At 40.6% G+C, this 17,762-nt stretch overlaps 1 protein-coding gene across 1 annotated transcript; it reads right to left on the bottom strand.

Moving 5' to 3' along the window:
- Positions 1 to 802: 802 nt before the first annotated feature.
- Positions 803 to 17,380, bottom strand: smyd2a (SET and MYND domain containing 2a). The gene is made up of 12 exons (XM_041935656.1): positions 17,125 to 17,380; positions 15,597 to 15,660; positions 14,720 to 14,830; positions 13,740 to 13,800; positions 12,028 to 12,155; positions 11,130 to 11,197; positions 10,681 to 10,783; positions 10,387 to 10,497; positions 8,589 to 8,709; positions 8,226 to 8,400; positions 3,661 to 3,769; positions 803 to 3,474 (listed from the first exon to the last, which is right to left on the bottom strand). The coding sequence occupies exons 1-12, from the start codon at positions 17,295 to 17,297 to the stop codon at positions 3,391 to 3,393; spliced, it is 1,308 nt and encodes a 435-aa protein (XP_041791590.1). The 5' UTR covers positions 17,298 to 17,380; the 3' UTR covers positions 803 to 3,390.
- Between the last annotated feature and the right edge of the window lie 382 nt (positions 17,381 to 17,762).

A 17,762-nucleotide genomic window follows, 5' to 3' on the forward strand; every position in this document is an offset into this window, starting at 1 on the left:
TTGTAACTACTCTTAATAAGATATCACGATGTCTTCCAGTCAGGTGTTCACTAACACCATAGTTTTCATTGTTTTTCTAAAACTAAAGTATGCGATCACAGCTAAACAAACTTTAGGGTAGAACGACAAGCCCGCGAGCCATGCATGAGACTGCATTTCACATCGGAACAAAAATATTTAAGATCCTCAGCTTAAAGATATTCCCGGCAGAAGAAATATTTTGATTTAAATTGACTTTAGTCTTCATGTTTACTTATGCATCTACTTCCATGTTTAGTTTCATACACAACCCCCTGAACAGCTTTGATTCTCAATAAAGGATGCCAGAAGGAAAAAAAGACAACAACAATCCGAGTCTGGTTTAACATAGGTTAAGAAATAGTAGTGGTTCAAGACCATTTATATCACAGGAACAAAAAGGATTTTAGAGGACAAATAATTAACTGACAATAGCAGTGAGGTTTGGGGGACACTGCAGTGGCAATGGCCCCTGTTGGGACCACCAGAGACAGTGACTGTGAATGTGTAGCTGGAGAAAACACCATTTGAGCTTGTCTGCTTGCCTTGTTGGCAATGCAATCAGAAAATGAAGTCTGAGATGGAAAACTAAAAACTGCTGATAAGACCGCAAAATTACTGCAGAATATTTCTAATAAACAATTTTTTTAAATAGTCATGTTTTATCTCTCTCTCGTCTCTCAGGTCATTTTGTTATACTATATGCAATTAAATAAATTATGCATGGTCTTATTGTAATTATAAATGTCAAATGAAAACAACAAAGTATATATAGTAAAGCAAGTGCCATACTGCATTTTATTGAGTTCCACTGACATGATACAGAAAGAATCAGAGGCTCAGATTTTAGTTTTGCATTCCAATAAAATAACATTCATGCCTGATAAAGTAACAGTTCATTACAGAAATGGCAGAAAACATCATCTGGGTGTCCTATCCCTGGTTTTGTACGTGCAAAATGAGTCTGGATTTTACTGTTTTAACCCTTGTACCACATCTTTTCTGACATCACAGAAAAAAAGAAACAAATCATTGCATTTCCTAAGAGTGCCAGAAATTAAATGAAGTGCTCAAATCTGGCAGAGGTTTAGATATCATTTGGTTTGTGCAAACCAGCCTACAGAAACTCTTTTCTTTGTGTCTTTCTTTTGTAAAAACATAGACAAAAATAAACTTGTGAAACACAGTTGCTGATTGGTGATTTTGGATTACCTGTGCAAAGCTGTAAGGCAGGCACCTTCTACATGCATTTTTGCAGGCGACTAAGAGTCACCAATGCAGGAGTTGCTACAAATATGACCACAAGCAATTCATTACAACGGGCTATTTCTAACCCCCAGTTACCCACATTCATGTGGTGCATAAAATTGCATCCATAGTAAGGAAGAGGGAGAAGCTACAGGCATTGAAAAGTACACAGGATTTAGATGTGTGACTCGTGTTACTGTGTGACGACTGCAGGCAGGCCAACTGTCCAGCCACAGAAGCTGATAAAAATGAAACAAAATGTGCATGCAGGTTTGCTTTTTGACATCGTTTTGTTAGAAAATTTTAGTGCAACAAGAACCCTTAAATAAGGCCCAGGTGATGATCTTTGCATTTCCTTTCCATTGTAGTTTTTAAAGCCGCCTTTTAAGCCTTCCATACCACATGCTTACTCCTTAAAATAAAAACTGAAAAAACAGGAAGTCCCGCCGCCTTTTACATGGTATTTCTATATAACGATTTCGTCAAATCTGCAGCAGAGAGAAACTACAGTTTTACAACCTGTAACTGCTCCTTCCCTCCTACTCATGATTCAGGATCATTTAAAACCACAACACACAGACAACACGTCCATTTATGACAACCTACTGTACCAATGACACACATTTTATGAGTTTTGAGCACCCATTTTGCTGAAGGTAATGCTTCCTTAAAAAGTTGCCTTGTTGGAAAAATTTGTTATGATTCCTCTCAGTCTGTTATGCTTACTAGAGTGCAAAACCTAACTTTGCACTGAAGCAGAGATTAAAGGGAGATGCATTTATGCTTGTTGACTATAAAATTAAATGTGTCTAGAGAGAATGTTATCCCCCCCATTGTTATCAGGTGTATGTCTAATTATATTCTACCTAGTTCTACCATATGTTAGTATTCTGCCCACTGATGAGAAGGTGATTTCATTCCCAGGGTTATGAATCTGGATTCATGATGTTTCTGAGAAAACATTAAAAAGGTACAATAACCTATCTCTTGACAAAAGGCAACAAAAGCTACGGTGTTGCGCCTTTTTTTCCTGAGAGCAAAGGGGCTCTGATCCAGGATCATTGGTTAGGTCATAGTACCAATGTCTTCGCTCTGACTTAAGAGGCAAACAGGTCTCAGATCAGCACCCCTGTTTAAGGATAAACTGTGAATAGATAATTATAGCTGGTTCCTTGTCAATTAAACCCGTGGCCCTTTTGGTCAACAAGCCTCATATGAAAAACAAAACACACAACATAAACATGCAACACCTTTTCAGGTTCTTTAAAACAAGTGGAACATACTGTAAGACAAGCACTGGTTTCAATCAGGAATAGTTCTTTGCATTCTCTTCTCCGTTGCTACAGAGTGCCTGATGCATGGTCAGTTATCTTTTTTTCACAGTTTAAATATGAATCAATGAAGCCAGAAACTCTGTTGCGGAATATTTGACAGATTTAAAATGTCTGTGAATAAACAGTAATGCCCTCCGTAACAACTACTTGCCTGTTTGTACAGAAGTCCAAATAATTGAAGAGCTGCTCTGGAGCACAGCTGTGCAGCTAAAACTGCAGCCAAAGATATAAGTAATAGTAGAACATAGGCAGTCTATAGAACACTGAATGATTTCAGACTCACATGGAAAGAAAAACTGGACAGAATTTCACATCAGAAAATAAAGCTTAAGTAGCTGTCACATGAAAGTTTTGTTTCTTTTGAAAGGCAGCTTTAAAGGCAGTATTAAAGTTTTTCTTTTCTCCACTGATGATCTCCTTTTTTGAATTACAATATGGATTTAATGGGCTTCAGCACACAGAAAACAACATTTTCGAATGAAGTTCAAGGTTAGAACTGTGAGACTAACTAGACTCTTTTCATCGCAAACATTTTAACCCCAATTTGTCTGTTTCTCACTGAAGTAGCTGCAGATACAAAATGTGGTCATCCTCAGCCACAGTACGTTGACAGTTGACATGAAAAAAGAAACCCTGACTCAAGAGAGGCAAGAAAAATAGAGTGGGCGATGGAAAACGGAGAGGTATTAGATGCATGGCATGCAGTAGTGATGTGAATTTTGTTGCTTTAAGAGAGGTTTCCCAATCCAGTGCCTCTCGTTAATCTTTTTCTCCTCCTGCTGCACCTCGTTTACTTCTGCTCCTCGATTTCTCGTCTGACTTCTGCTACATAATGGTGATCTTTCCCATGAGCCACCTCCATGATGGCAACTGCCTGAAGACAGAAGAAATAACAGTATTTTAAAATCATTTCAAAGACACATTGTAAATGTATGTAGTGTTGCCTTTTACAGCTCACTGATCTTCTGCTAAATTTTCTGTCCTCCCACTTCCCCCTCTCTGGAGCCCATAGTACCTTCATTTTGCCACCTGCTCATATACCACATATCATTGAACGTACCTTCTTCAGAGCTTTGACTCCCTGTGACTTCTTCTCCAGCCCCAAATACAGACGTCCCAGTTTCAGATACATAGATGCCACATTTAGAGAGTATGCTGGGTAGTGAACACTGCAGAGAGAATATAATTTATACATCAAGCTAAGCAGTGAATACAAGTGGAAACAAGATATAATCTATAATTAATGTTACATTTGGATTTGTTGTAGTGCTGCAAAAGTTTGAAACATACCAAGCTGGGAGAGCACTACAGACACAGACAAAAGACATCATAGTGTTGCATACCACAGAGCAAAATATGTTTACTAGCGATGCACGATAATTATTGGGCCGATAGTTATCGGGAAGATAACAGGAAATTATGATGTCATTCCGATAAGTCCGATATCATGACGAACAGCCCCGATAACATATGTGTTGTTGTCAGCACGGCAGTGCCTCGCTTCCACTATGAGACCCGAATGGCCTGCAGTGAATGCTGCGTTCAAAAATCAAGAATACCCCCTCATGCCAGAAAACAACTCGTTAACTCGGTCATAATTTTGCTAGATGCTGACTTGAATTAACATTTGCAGTATTTTTTCACATGTTACACACAAAAAATAGAAACATGAACTTAAATAGGCCGAAAGAACGACTGGCAAATGAGGGAAGGGGGGAAATGTACGTTACACCTTGAATGCAGCATGCGGCACAGCGTGCTTATGAAAACAGAGTTCAGACTTCTTCAAAGTTTCCGAAGAAGATTGTTTGCTGGTTATTCGTAACAAATGTTCCAAGCGAGTTCCACTAGGAGCGAGAAATGGCACAAGCTTTAATTCCCGATCAGTCACCTGAAACATAACCACCGCTTTGACGGAGTTTGGAAAGCGTTTGAGGACGGCCGGCCTGCTAAAGACGCTAACGGCAAGGCTTTCGAAAAGTCCAAGAAATTTGCCAAAGATGACCCACGGGCTAAAGTTATTGAAGATTTAATCATGGACGTGATGGTGCTTGACTTACTATGGACTGCCCTTCCAGGCATGTCCAAACTATTCCATAAAGGGCCGTGTGGCTGCAGGTTTTCGTTCCAACCAAGGAGGAGCACACCAGGCCAACCAATCAACATCAAGGGATCCCTTAGTTATCAGCTGAAAAGGGAGATCAGCTGATTAAATGAGTCCAGCCTGGTGGGCTCCTCCTTGGTTGGAACGAAAACCTGCAGCCACACGGCCCTTTATGGAATAGTTTGGACATGGCAGGGATCATGTATCTTCCTTCAGGATGACATAGAAGCCCGACGCGACGCTTCTCCATAGGAAACTGCTCACTATACATTATCCCGCTTAGAACACGGCTTATTACTAAAGCATTCAATAGTGTGACACAAAATAGTGATTAAAACATATTTTATTGATCTAAAATGAGTCTACTCTTGCCTGTCACCGCTCTCACTGCGCAGCGGCTCTGAAAGTAAACACGCAACTCTGCGGCGGTCGGCTAGTTTAGCTGTAGTTTGCGACTGTTATTTTTCACAAAATGGATGAATATTTTTCCGACTCTGAGGTGGTGGACGATGACTTTGTTTACGATGGACGTCCTTACCGTTTTGAGCCGGAGTACACGGATGAGGAGCTCATTGAAAGGAGGATGCGGAGGCAGAGAGAGGAACAGCTGGCCAAACAACAACAAACGCGTATCTCCTGGCCGCAAGTCCCACTCTGAGCAACAGAGGCATTCCGCCTCTGTTGTCATCGATGAACATTGTCCACAAGAACACCTCCAGTTGCCATTTACTTGTAGACGCGCAGCCGTTTGTTGTTGTTTTGGCCAGCTGTCACAGTGTGATGTCACAGTGTGATGTCAGTGTGTGATGTCACAGTATGATCTCAGTGTGTGATGTCACCGTGTGTGATGTCAGTTTGTGATGTCACCGTGTGATGTGATGTTACAGTGTGATGTCAGTGTGTCATGTCACAGTGTGTCGTTACTGACATCACCATGTGATGTCAGTGTGTGATGTCAGTGTGTGATGTCACTGTGTTATCTCTGATGTCACTGTGATGTCAGTGTGTGATGTCACACTGTGATGTCACAGTGTGATGTCACAGTGTGATCTCAGTGTGATCTCAGTGTGTGATGTCAGTTTGTGATGTCACCGTGTGATTTGATGTCACAGTGTGATGTCAGTGTGTCATGTCACAGTGTGTCATGTCACAGTGTGTCGTTACTGACATCACTATGTGATGTCAGTGTGTGATGTCACTGTGTTATCTCTGATGTCAGTGTGTGATGTCACAGTGTGTGATGTCACAGTGTGTGATGTCACAGTGTGATGTCACTGTGATGGTCATTTTCTAATTATATCATTCTGAGATATTATTTTTCACATGTTACACACAAAAAATAGAAACATGAACTTAAATAGGCCGAAAGAACGACTGGCAAACGAGGGAACGGGGGAATGTACGTTACACCTTGAATGCAGCATGCGGCACAGCGTGCTTATGAAAACAGAGTTCAGACTTCTTCAAAGTTTCCGAAGAAGATTGTTCGCTGGTTATTCGTAACAAATGTTCCAAGCGAGTTCCACTAGGAGCGAGAAATGGCACAAGCTTTAATTCCCGACCAGTCACCTGAAACATAACCACCGCTTTGACGGAGTTTGGAAAGCGTATGAGGACGGCCGGCCTGCTAAAGACGCTAACGTTAGCAAGCCAGCCGCAAAGAAGCCACCAGCACTTACGCGACGGCGAGGCTTTCAGTGTGATGTCAGGCTAAGGTTATTGAAGATTTAATCATGGACATGATGGTGCTTGACTTACTATGTACTGCCCTTCTTCAGTTTGTTTACATAGATAAGTCTAAGTAAGGGATCATGTATCTTCCTTCAGGATGACATAGAAGCCCGACGCGACGCTTCTCCATAGGAAACTGCTCACTATACGTTATCCCGCTTAGAACACGGCTTACTACTAAAGCATTCAATAGTGTGACACAAAATAGTGATTTATTGATTTAAAATGAGTCTACTCTTGCCTGTCACCGCTCTCACTGCGCAGCGGCTCTGAAAGTAAACACGTACGTTGCCGGCAAGCAGGAAAACTTATTTCTTTACAAATATTCAGCGAAATCATGTCAAATGTGGAGAAGTGATGGGATATCCCAGAGCTGAGAGAGACGTAGCTGGAGACAGAGTTTGGTTTACCGCTATTTTTTCGGACTGATGGATAAAAGTCCTGCATCAGCTGATTTCTGCTTTCAGCGTCAGACATAAAAAAGTCTGTCTCCAGTTTTGTCTCCACTCAATATCGCTCCTCCTGTCGGTCCAGCGTTGTTCTTTACTTTTCTCTTTTTTTTGCTGGGGACATCATTCTCCAGCCAAGTGTTTGGTCCTCTCCAAACAAATTAAAAATAATGTACGGAAAATGCTCCATATTATGCCACTCAAATCAGCTGGCGATTTGTTATTGAGCTTGGTACATTAAGGAATTGCCCCTTTAGTCTGACTGTTAGGAACACGCGATTGACCAATCAGAATTGAGTATTTAAGAGTGCCGTCTTCTAACTTCTGTCAGTACAATATGCACTGTGCATTATTTTTGTTGTCATTGAGGAATGCACTTTTTCAGTTTGTTTAAATAGAAATGTTTGAATCTAACTTGTGCCAGTGCATTAATTTTCTATGTATATTTATTTTTTGTAAACTTCTGGAATACACTTTTTTCAGTTTGTAATCCTGATGCATGTATTTGCATCATTTCAAGGGGCCTTTATTTTTTATATCAGTAAGTAATGCACCTTATTTAAATTGATGTGAGATATCAAATAGGTTTGTTTGATAGCTTTAAGAACATGTTTGAGAGGCTTACCAATAGTTTTTCATTGGAAAAATAAATATCTCTTCATTTAAAGAGTCAAACCTGTTTTTGGTTTTGTTCGTGGTATTGATGTCATGATGTTAGATATATGTGTGTGTTATCGGTTATCGGTATCGGCCTTTAGGAGGTGAATGTTATCGGTTATCGGTATCGGTTTTAAAAAACAGTTATCGTGCATCCCTAATGTTTACTATTATCAAGTACAAATGCAACACGTGTTGTTGTGAATATACTGTAGGTAGGTATGCTATAGCCATTAGATTAGGGAATTAACATTTAATTCATAATGATAAAGCAAATGTTAAAGCCAAAACTTGCCTTTTGTCAGTTTATGAGAAAATAGGAATTAAAATCACAATTCTTCCATGAACTTTGTCTTAAACAATCTCATTACCAAACTGTGGTCAATGGAAGCATTCATCAAAACACCCTGCCTCCACAAAATGCACCTCTGATTACTTTCCTGTTCTATTTCATACATGTTCACCCAGCGTGATTTAATGGTTCGAAGTGTGAAAGTGAAAAGAAAGCCCATTGGGTCCACTTAGATATTTCTCCAGACCTCTGCAAACTTGATGAGAGAGGTCTGAAAATGTGAGACCGGACTGCCAGCCCACCCAAACTGTCTACAGATCCTTATGATCCATCTAAGCATCTTTTGTAAGTGCATGACTACCTCTCTGCAGACCCCTTACAGATCAATTTACCTGTATGGCTGAATGATCTTCTCTCCGTAGCTCATAGCTCCATCCCAGTCCTGCATGTAGAGACAGACACCCATGGCCTGATACATCATGTGCAGCATGTAGACGTTGGTATCTGCAAATATAGCTCCCATCTTCTCCTGGCTAAGCTCACACATCTCCAGCAGCTCACTGGGGGGTGCCAGAGAGTCAAGGAATAATGACAGAAACAATGCAGAGAAATAAGAGGAGGGAGGGAAGTGAAAGGTTGTCCTTGATAAAGAAATGAGACAAACTGACAGACTGAGAGGGGAAGACTTCAAATGAGAGAAAACTGAAACAAAAGAGTGGAAAAGAAATACAGCAATGGCCAGAGGAAGAGGATATTCTTGTAGTGTTTGGCTCTCCTGAACTCCTCGATGACATTTTTGGCGTAACGGACCATAGATCGGATTTCCTCTGGCTCTGGTGGAGAACTCAGCTTCCTGATCTCCATTTTTTCTGTATCCTAGAAAGAGATGGAAAGAAATTACAAACAGCACGAAACTGAAACTTACACTAACATATCATCACACACACACACACACACACTTTGAACAGTAACACTAGCCCTGTCCCAGTTTCATACTACTGTGCACACTAATTCTGACCAGCATGTAATGTGTTCACATTGGAAGGGTGACAACACTAAAAGTACTCAAATACATCAGCATACATAGCATACTAAATCTGTGTGATGTCTGAGCATGATGTTGATTTAATTCCCGACAATGCAACACACAATGGCAGCTACTCACAGCTGGAAATAATTAGAAATTACGTGCTGAGGCAGCGCCAGCAAGATCTCAGAACACATGAAAAAGAGGACATTTTCAGAAAAAATGTTGGTTTCTTATTGATTCCGAATGTGAAACTATCAGCAGGTTTCTGAAGTAAAAATTATAATAGGCATATGTTGCCACATGTATGCTATCATTTCCTGTCTAAGCACAATATACTATAAAGAATGGAGAATGACTGAATATGAATAGTTTTTTTACAACTGTAATTTACCTAAAAGGTGCCGCACTGCATACATGTGTCAAACACATTACATCAGATAAAAGAATTAAACTTGCTTTCATATCTTGACGGAAGGCAAAATGAACAAAAACTAATGAGTTAAGTTATGAGCAACAACAATAGTAGCTAATCATTTATCAATTAGTAGTTATTCATCTTTCCGGCACATGGCCGAGCAGTGCTAACCAAACGTAAATTAACCACTAGTCTGCCATTGTTGTTGTTTCAGAGACACCCTCATTGGGCACGTTTTCCGTAAGGATGGCAATGGACTGACCCGCCCTACTCTGCCTCTGATTTGCTAGTACTCGTTGCCTCCGTTGATTGGGTTGGTTAGGTTTGATTGATTGGTTGATTCCTTTATTTCGAACATGTAAAAAAAACAAAGAAAGACAAAGCAAACAGACAAAAAGTGATAATAATAAAAATAAAGAAGAGAAAAAAAGTCACCTTCTTCAGTTCATGCTGATCTCAGATTACATGAACAAAAGGGAGTAGGAAGAAGTGTAAATTTATTAAACCCTACACCCAAAGTACTAGACCCTACCCCTAAACTACTACACCCTACCCCTAAAGTACTACGTGAGAAGTGATGAATGGCCATGGTTAGGGTAAGGTTAGGGTAAGAACATCAGTAATTGATGTGATGACATCAATTTCCCAAATGCTCTATTTTACATGTCTGCATGAACTCACAATAACAGGGGTGACTGAAAAATCTGCACTCTAGAAAGCATTTTAAAAAAATCTCAGTATTAGTGACCTAAAACGCCCTTTGCGTGTGAACAAGAGGCCCAAATACAGAGGAAAATGTTCATTTTGAAAAATATTCGTACATGTGTGGTTCATTCTAAATCTTGTCCAAACCACATAGGTGGCACCGTGGGACTGACTTGAAAGCACCCAGTTTCCACAGCCTTCAGCATACATAAAGCATATGTGACACAGATATTGAGATGTAGTATGGAATAGGGGAACAGCTGCTCAGTTAGCTTGATAGTAAGAGGCAAAATTTCAAACCCGAGACACTTGATATATTCTTCAAATTAACACAGCAAAAAGGGTTCTGGGACATTTACATTCTATACGACAATGATTAAAAACTGATTAAAATCAGTGGTACCTTAGACTTGGAGGTGCACTCAGTACACTGGCATGTGAAGAAGTAGGAATCTAACAACCTCTCTTTCCTGTCCTCTGTTGGATAGAGCAGGTCTATGTAACTGTTGAAGATCTACACAGAGAGAGGGAGAGGGAGAGAGAAGGAGACGAAGGATGAAAAGAAAAACATCAAATCAGTGCCCTTTTGCATCGATCAAGATAAAGAGTGTAATTAGTATCTTTATTTCTTCATGATTGTATGTGGTCTCAAAACTGCTGTGACTGAGAAGCATCTTTATGGCCAGTGTTAACTTACCTCGTCTCCAGGGTTTATCTCTTGAACAGCTCTGACCTCAGCTGCTGTGCCTTTATAGGTCACTATGACATTAGGACTACAGCTGTGATTCATCAGTGCTACACTAGAAGGAAGAAAGAATGGAGGAGAAGCACAAAAGCTCCATAAATAATTGTGAAATCACAAAATCATGATAAAATCAGCACATTTAAGCTTTGTGATGTTGGGGCTATTTGATTGGTTATGTACGTACACAGATGCACAGTAAAATAATGAAACAAATCAGAAGCAGTGGAGATACACACTGACCGGAAAAAAGCACCAGGGAGGAGGCTGAGTATGAATGCATTATTACTTAATTTAATTTCTAACATGTTGTCAAATACTAACTCTTGCAATCTTATCAGTGTGATCAGAGTGAAATACACGGACTGCATGGACTGTTGATGATGTGTTGATGGGTTACTTACTCAGGAAAAACAGCTGATCCCAAATGGGACAGCTCCTCATCCTCTATGGTGAAACCATTACAGTTAACCTACAGACACAAGAAAAGAAAAAAAAAACAGGAGAAAGGAGGAGGGACAGAACAAGAAAGAAAGAAGGGAAGACACAAACAAACAGGTGGGGACAGAACAGCAGCGTGAGTAATATGATAACACCACTTGCATCACCCTCTACTCGCTTGTGTTGTAACACCCCTACACAGAGGAGGAGGAAATCCGGTAGCAGGAGATTAAATGTAGCTGTGGGATATGAAAAGGCTGTTGGTGTAGCATGGAGTGAAAGGAGACAGCAGCACTGACAGACAGCTCAAATTAAAGCGCTAAACGCTGTCGAGTTACACAGACAGGACCAGTGGGTGTGTGTGACACAGATCCTTGATTCAACATGTGCTCCAATGTGTGTGTGTGTGTATCTGCTAACAACTGCTTGGACAGCTGCGGATGATTAAAAAGATGTGTGAACATAAGCATTAAACATGTATGAGTAGGAGTTGTGTGCACATGAAAACATACTACATTTGCACATTGTGTGTCTAAAGACTTTGAGTGTGTATGCTGCAACCCAGGATGTCCTTCCACAGACCAAGAGAGGTCAACACCTGTCTATGTGTCAGCCAAAACCTTGAATGCTCTCCTGACCAATCACACAACAGTAACAACACACCCAAGATTGTAAATCCTTCTAGGAACAGGAGGATATAATAAGTGGACTTCTTGCAACGGAGTGTTAAAATGGTCGTGGCAGTGTATAGTTTTCTACTCCAGAGAACCCACACACTAACAAATGGTTATAAAGATACTGTAGAAAGAAATCTGGAACATCGTGAGAAACTTTAGGAAGTTGCGTTATCCAATTTTTTACCTGTGCAAAGAGCTCAGTGAGAGCCTGTTCGTTGGGGAGGTCACTGATGTGTCTGGAGTAGAAGTGGTGCAGCGCTGCTATGTCAGCCTGGTTCATCTCCTCCTTCTCACTGTCCATCTTATCTAAATCTGGAAAGGCAATCAAAGTGAATCAAATAAAGTTTTGGTCATCCTCTGGTTCTGGCCTCAGCAAACAAGACATTTTATAATCTAAGACTAAGCTAACTATCTATGCTTTGCTATTTCTAGCAGGCAGGCAAAATGGAACCATTTTCAGAATCTTTGTTTTCGGACCAGCACTTTTGTATTGTGAGGTACAATGAACTTTGCAACCTTATTGGGCCACTGGCTGAAATCAATAACGTTACTTAACTGTTCCCCTTGAGAAAATGAGAGGACAAACCAGGTAAAAACCCTAAAAACACCACTTATGCACTAGGATGTGGGGATCCATCTACAATAGCAAAGGCTGAATATTGCCATCACTGGAGAAAAGGGATAAATTAAAAGGTAAGTGATAAAAATAATAGTGATGTTCCGATTAGATTTTTCCTTTCCAAAACCTGAACTGGCATATTGGCCGATACCGAATACAGAGCAGACCAGCGCATTAAAAAATAATAAATTACGTGATATCGGATCACTGCATAGTGCCTTCCAATACCCGAGCCAGCATTTTAGGCTGTATGAGAGGGATTTCTGATACGGGTATCAGTATTAGAACAACCACAAAAAATAAGGGATAAAATATAAAGTTGACTGGCCATCCAAAACGATATTTGTTAATACTCCTGTTTCTTTTTATTTGTTGCCATAACATAATAATCATTCGTCTTTCTCCTTAACAAAACCACTTAGTGTTAGTAAAGTCGAGGATATGTCGTTGCTTCAGGCCATGTGTCATCGTCAGTCACACAAACTCACACAGACACACAGGCTGGTGGAAGCAGGCAGCAGCTGGCCTCTGATTTGCTTTGTGTGCATGAGACAGGTGTGAAGGTTAATTCTGTGACAATCCTCTGATGACACATCTGAGCCTGTAACAACAGTTCACACTAAATGATAATACCAAATGGAGCAGAGAAAGCAGACTGTGGGCGTTTAGATGGAAAACAGTCTTGTTTTTGTGTGTCTTGACAAATACAACGTTTTATCAACTTGCAGTGCATAATTAGGATTACTGGGAGCAGCTCGATCTTTGTATAATCTAAATACCGCAGTTGAATTAGTCCTTATCTAAAAAGTCTCCATAGAAACAAAACAGAAAATGCTAGAATAATGTTATAAATCTTCTTGTTGCACAAAATAAAGCTGGGCAGAGTTTAGTTTCCTGCTCTGTGTAGCTATGAGCAACATAAAGCATATAGAGAACATATGTTAACACCTTCTCAGTGCAATCACAGTGGCTCAGAGAAGAGGGTTGAGTACCTTGCTCAAGGGCACAGTGGCGGCACTTTTTAAAGGAGGGGAGAGAACATGAAATTACAGCACCCAGAAGCTTGGGATTTAAGTCCCAAAGCTCTGCAGACTTGGAGTGAATGAAAGAGACAGAACCAGGACTGGAGGCTACAGCAGAGGATATTAATAGACACAGTGCTACAACTGCAGAGACACAGAAAGATCACACACACACACTGCACCATGTAACTACAAGTGCATGCAAATGTAACTAAACATACACGCTCATGTATTCATACACACACATCTACTTACGGGATTCAAACTCTTTGAACAGTAGCAGCCTTTCTGAAGGGGTTCGTTCTGTTGTAACTCTCTGCAAGATGAGACACAGTCGAGACACATGAGATCGTGGAAAATAAAATACACAATAACCTAATTTCCCTATCTTAATGTATGGATTTATTATAGCAAATTGTCTTGTTTATGTCCAATTATGAAGTAATTAAAACACAAACAGAATTATTAAATTATTATTAAAACAATAAATCAACTACTAAGCACAACTGGACGACAGCAGGACTGGCTCCAGAGCTTTGGTGCTCAGTTAGGACCAGTAATTTAAACACTAAAACATTACAACACAACACAGCTATGTTAACCTTAGAAGAGCATTGTTTGTGTCAATCTCAATGTTTTTGTGAGGGTGGCTCATAACGCCAGTCTGAACATATGACCTTCCTGAACAGCAATAAATGAATAGCAAAGACATGACACACACAATACTTGATACTACGACACTACTCATGCAAAGGTATGCAAAAGAAACTGAGATGAGTAAGTCATTACATCGCTGCTCCAGCAGCTCACAGCTGGTTTATTGCATAAAATATAGTCTTAACTCAAGAAATTAACTTGTTATCAAGCAGCCACTTATTTTATTTGACTCTTTATCTTCTTTAAAGTTTGTTTAAAGGTTACGTGCAGTCACATTCTCACACGCCTTCTTCTAGCCATCAGTTATCCAATATATGTAGGCTTTTGAGTTTTTATTGCACTTCTAATGGCAGAAAAATCACCAGCGTAACTAACTACTGCTACCCTTACATCACAAGTTCAAAATGTGCTTTCCTAGATTTTTATGTATTTCAAGTCTTGTACACAGTATTGAGCATAAACTGAGAAGGATGATGTATAATGTCTTTACCTGGGGCTTTTGTTTAATTCAGATATTTTGCAATATTATCTATCTTCTCTCTTTTTGCTCGCTTTTCTCTTTCTCTCTACGTCTTTACCTGCTTCATGATGAGTCTAGCGACCAGTCTGACAGTCTCTGATGGACACCAGTTTTCCCCATAGGCACACATAGCTACACACTCCAGCTTATGCATGGGCCAATCCCCTCTCTGCATAAATACACACACACACACAGAGAGAGTGAGAGAGAAAGAGAGATAACAACACCTTGCAACCCTTCATTATTACAGCAAGGACACTCAACCGGACAATACATGGAACAATGGCATCAAAACACAAACTAAGAGAGATAAAAAGTAAGACAGTGAGAGTAACGGACAGAGAGAATTAAATAAACACACAATAAAACATTTGCATCACAAATCACACACAGAAGGCTCCTCAGTGTTACTGCAGAGTGTGTTTTGTGACACAAAACTAAAACTAGACAGAGGCAAGAGAGGACAGACTGTATCGTCATAGCAACAGCAACATGAGTGTGTGCTCTTGCGGGGTGCTGCCTGCACGGGGCTCTGCTAAAGTGGTTCTCAATATGTGTCACAAGGTCCCAAGGTGGGTCATAAGGCCAATAAAATACAATGCCTTGTCCTAAATTTACTCTGTCATGGCACCAGTGAAGTAAAATGCTCAAAATACGTATGGATAAACTGCTACTGACAATAACAATCAAATGTCTTCATCTCTGCTTGTGTTCATTATCTTTGTCCTTCTACTCAAAAACAGACAGCAGGAACAAGACCAATCCAAATGGAGACTAAAACAGGAAAGCCTGTCTTTTTAAATAAAAATACTGTTGCTCTTTTCAGTGAAATGGATTCATGGCCAGTTCCTTTATTAACCGTAATTGTGCTGTCACATACATAAAGTACAACACCTCCATGAAAAAGCACAAAAGGAAGCAGAAAGCACTCTTACCTGACAGTCGACATTGCAGTAGTAGGCTTGCTTACATTTGCCACACTTAAAAAGGTCCTCTCTCCTGTAAGGACATGAAGACACAACATGTTACTCCACTACAGCTGTGGACTAGTGTCACATGTTTTTCAGCAGGATTCAATTGTATTCACCTACATGAACTAACGCAGTGCGCACCTTCATCTGGGCAGTTCAGTTGGTTGATGAGGGATTAAATTAAAGCTTTTTACTGACATAGCTCTTTTCCTACATTTAGATTCCTTGTTAAACTGATGCACAACACATCAGCTCAAACACCAACAAAAGTCAGTTAGTTGGCCAAACTTTGATTTTATTTATAACTCCATATGTGTTCAAACAAGAAGTTCCAATTCAATTTCTACAAGTATTTCTGGTGCATTTTCATAAAGAAAATGCTAATTTTGTTTTTTTTTTTAAAGAGATTAATAACCACAGTATTACAGCAAGAGACACAAACCATTCCACCCCCCTCAATGCACACATGCACCCCTGGCCTTCTCATCTCTTAGCTCCTCCTCCCTGGGACACATGGACAACTATATTTAGCACCCTAACCTTTTACTGCTCTACAAACCCTAACAGCAGCTTGAGTATGAGGCATGTGAGTGAATGAAAGTGAGTGTGTGAGTGTGTGAGAGGGAGATACGGTCATTTTAACTCTAAATCCCCTCATAAAAAGTATCATGGTGCAAATCTCAACAAGACAAGCAGGCAAACTTGAGGGTTAAACCTTAAAAAGGACTAGCACACTGCAGTTTAACCATCCTGTATGTTTTTGACACAGTATCCCCACAGACACCCACACATGTCAATAATGTCTTAACCACTTCACATTCCACACCATTACTGGTGTAAGCATGGGCTGAAAACTACCAACAAATGACAAATCATGTTATAATTCCCTTCTAATCATAAACCAATAAAACTTTAGAAACAGACTGACACGGTGAGGCTGCAGGTTTTATTTATACTGCTTGACTTTTAGGTGCTTAAAAGCAGGTGTAGGATTCGGTGGAATCATCACAGGCTGTCTTTTAAGAACGGGGTGCTTGAAATGGTTTGAGCACAAATGTCACACGAAGACATAAAGAAAGGGCTGAAAATTTAGTGGAGTAACTAACCGTACTACCTGTAAGCATGAGTAGCCCACTGAAGACTATGCACTAGCACATTAACAGACTTCAGACAGCAGGCTTTAAGTAAGCTTGTTCTACGTGAATGCTGGTTTCTGTGTTAGACTGTCCTCACTCTGCAGTGCTACAAACAAACGCTGCAGTGTCAGGTGAGCTGTCTCATCGCACTGACCCATTTAACTCTGCACCAGCTCGGTACAGAGGGTGTCCAGAGGTTCACAAGCTAACCTAGCTAAGTAATGAGGTTAGCCAGCGTTGAACTGGACACAATACTGGCTTTGTTCGGGTTTAAGCTAGTCTAAAAGAAAACACCAGCCCGAAGCTAACAGTCACGGAGGTGTTCCTTCAGTTGTGTCAGAGAGGTAAGACGTTACCTTGTGAAGCAGTGCTCACAGTGCGCTCCCCTTTCATTCACTGTCAACACGTAGGAGTAGGCAGGGCAGGCGAACACCAGCTCCCCCACCTCGAAGTGCCTCACTGCCCGCAGGCCTCTGCCTTTGCCCGGGCTCAGGAACCTCTCCGTGCCCTCTATACCTTCGTTCTTCATGGTTTCTTCTGTTTACGGTTGTTCGGTCAGATACTGCCGACCACCACCTGTGTCTGCTGAGTGCTCTAATCAGCTTCTGCCAGACCTGCTTCTTCTTCGCCCGGTCCTCTGTGTCCCCGGTGTGGCTCTCATCGCCCCCTGCTGGACAGGCGACGACACGGACATACAGGGAGGATCCGGTGCAGCAATTCATGCATGTGCTGATGGACTGTAGCTGTCTGTGTCCTCTCCAGTGTAGTGTGACAATATGTTTTCATGTTTTAACTGAGCGCGCTGATTGTCTTCATTGTCCATGTTCTACCACACATGATGCTTCCTTGCTCCTTGGAGTTTTTCATCTTGGTCAGCAGCTTCATGTTTACACCTGCTTTGTCCTGCTCTAATTGTAATGTTAATGTTGTGTTGTTCTTTTATGCAGTGGTGAAAAGTAACCAAATCACATTTCTTCAAGTACTGTACTTTTGT

The sequence above is a fragment of the Chelmon rostratus genome, chromosome 1 (genome assembly GCF_017976325.1).
Source record: "Chelmon rostratus isolate fCheRos1 chromosome 1, fCheRos1.pri, whole genome shotgun sequence".
In the NCBI taxonomy this organism is placed as follows: domain Eukaryota; kingdom Metazoa; phylum Chordata; class Actinopteri; order Chaetodontiformes; family Chaetodontidae; genus Chelmon; species Chelmon rostratus.

Excerpts from the sequence above, each read along its gene's own strand:
- smyd2a (XM_041935656.1), bottom strand. The coding sequence starts at position 17,297 with ATGAAGAACGAAGGTATAGAGGGCACGGAGAGGTTCCTGAGCCCGGGC. Across the intron at positions 13,801-14,719 it reads CTAGACTCATCATGAAGCAG|AGAGTTACAACAGAACGAAC; the intron begins GTAAAGACGTAG and ends CTCATCTTGCAG. Across the intron at positions 3,770-8,225 it reads AAGATCATTCAGCCATACAG|TGTTCACTACCCAGCATACT; the intron begins GTAAATTGATCT and ends TTCTCTCTGCAG.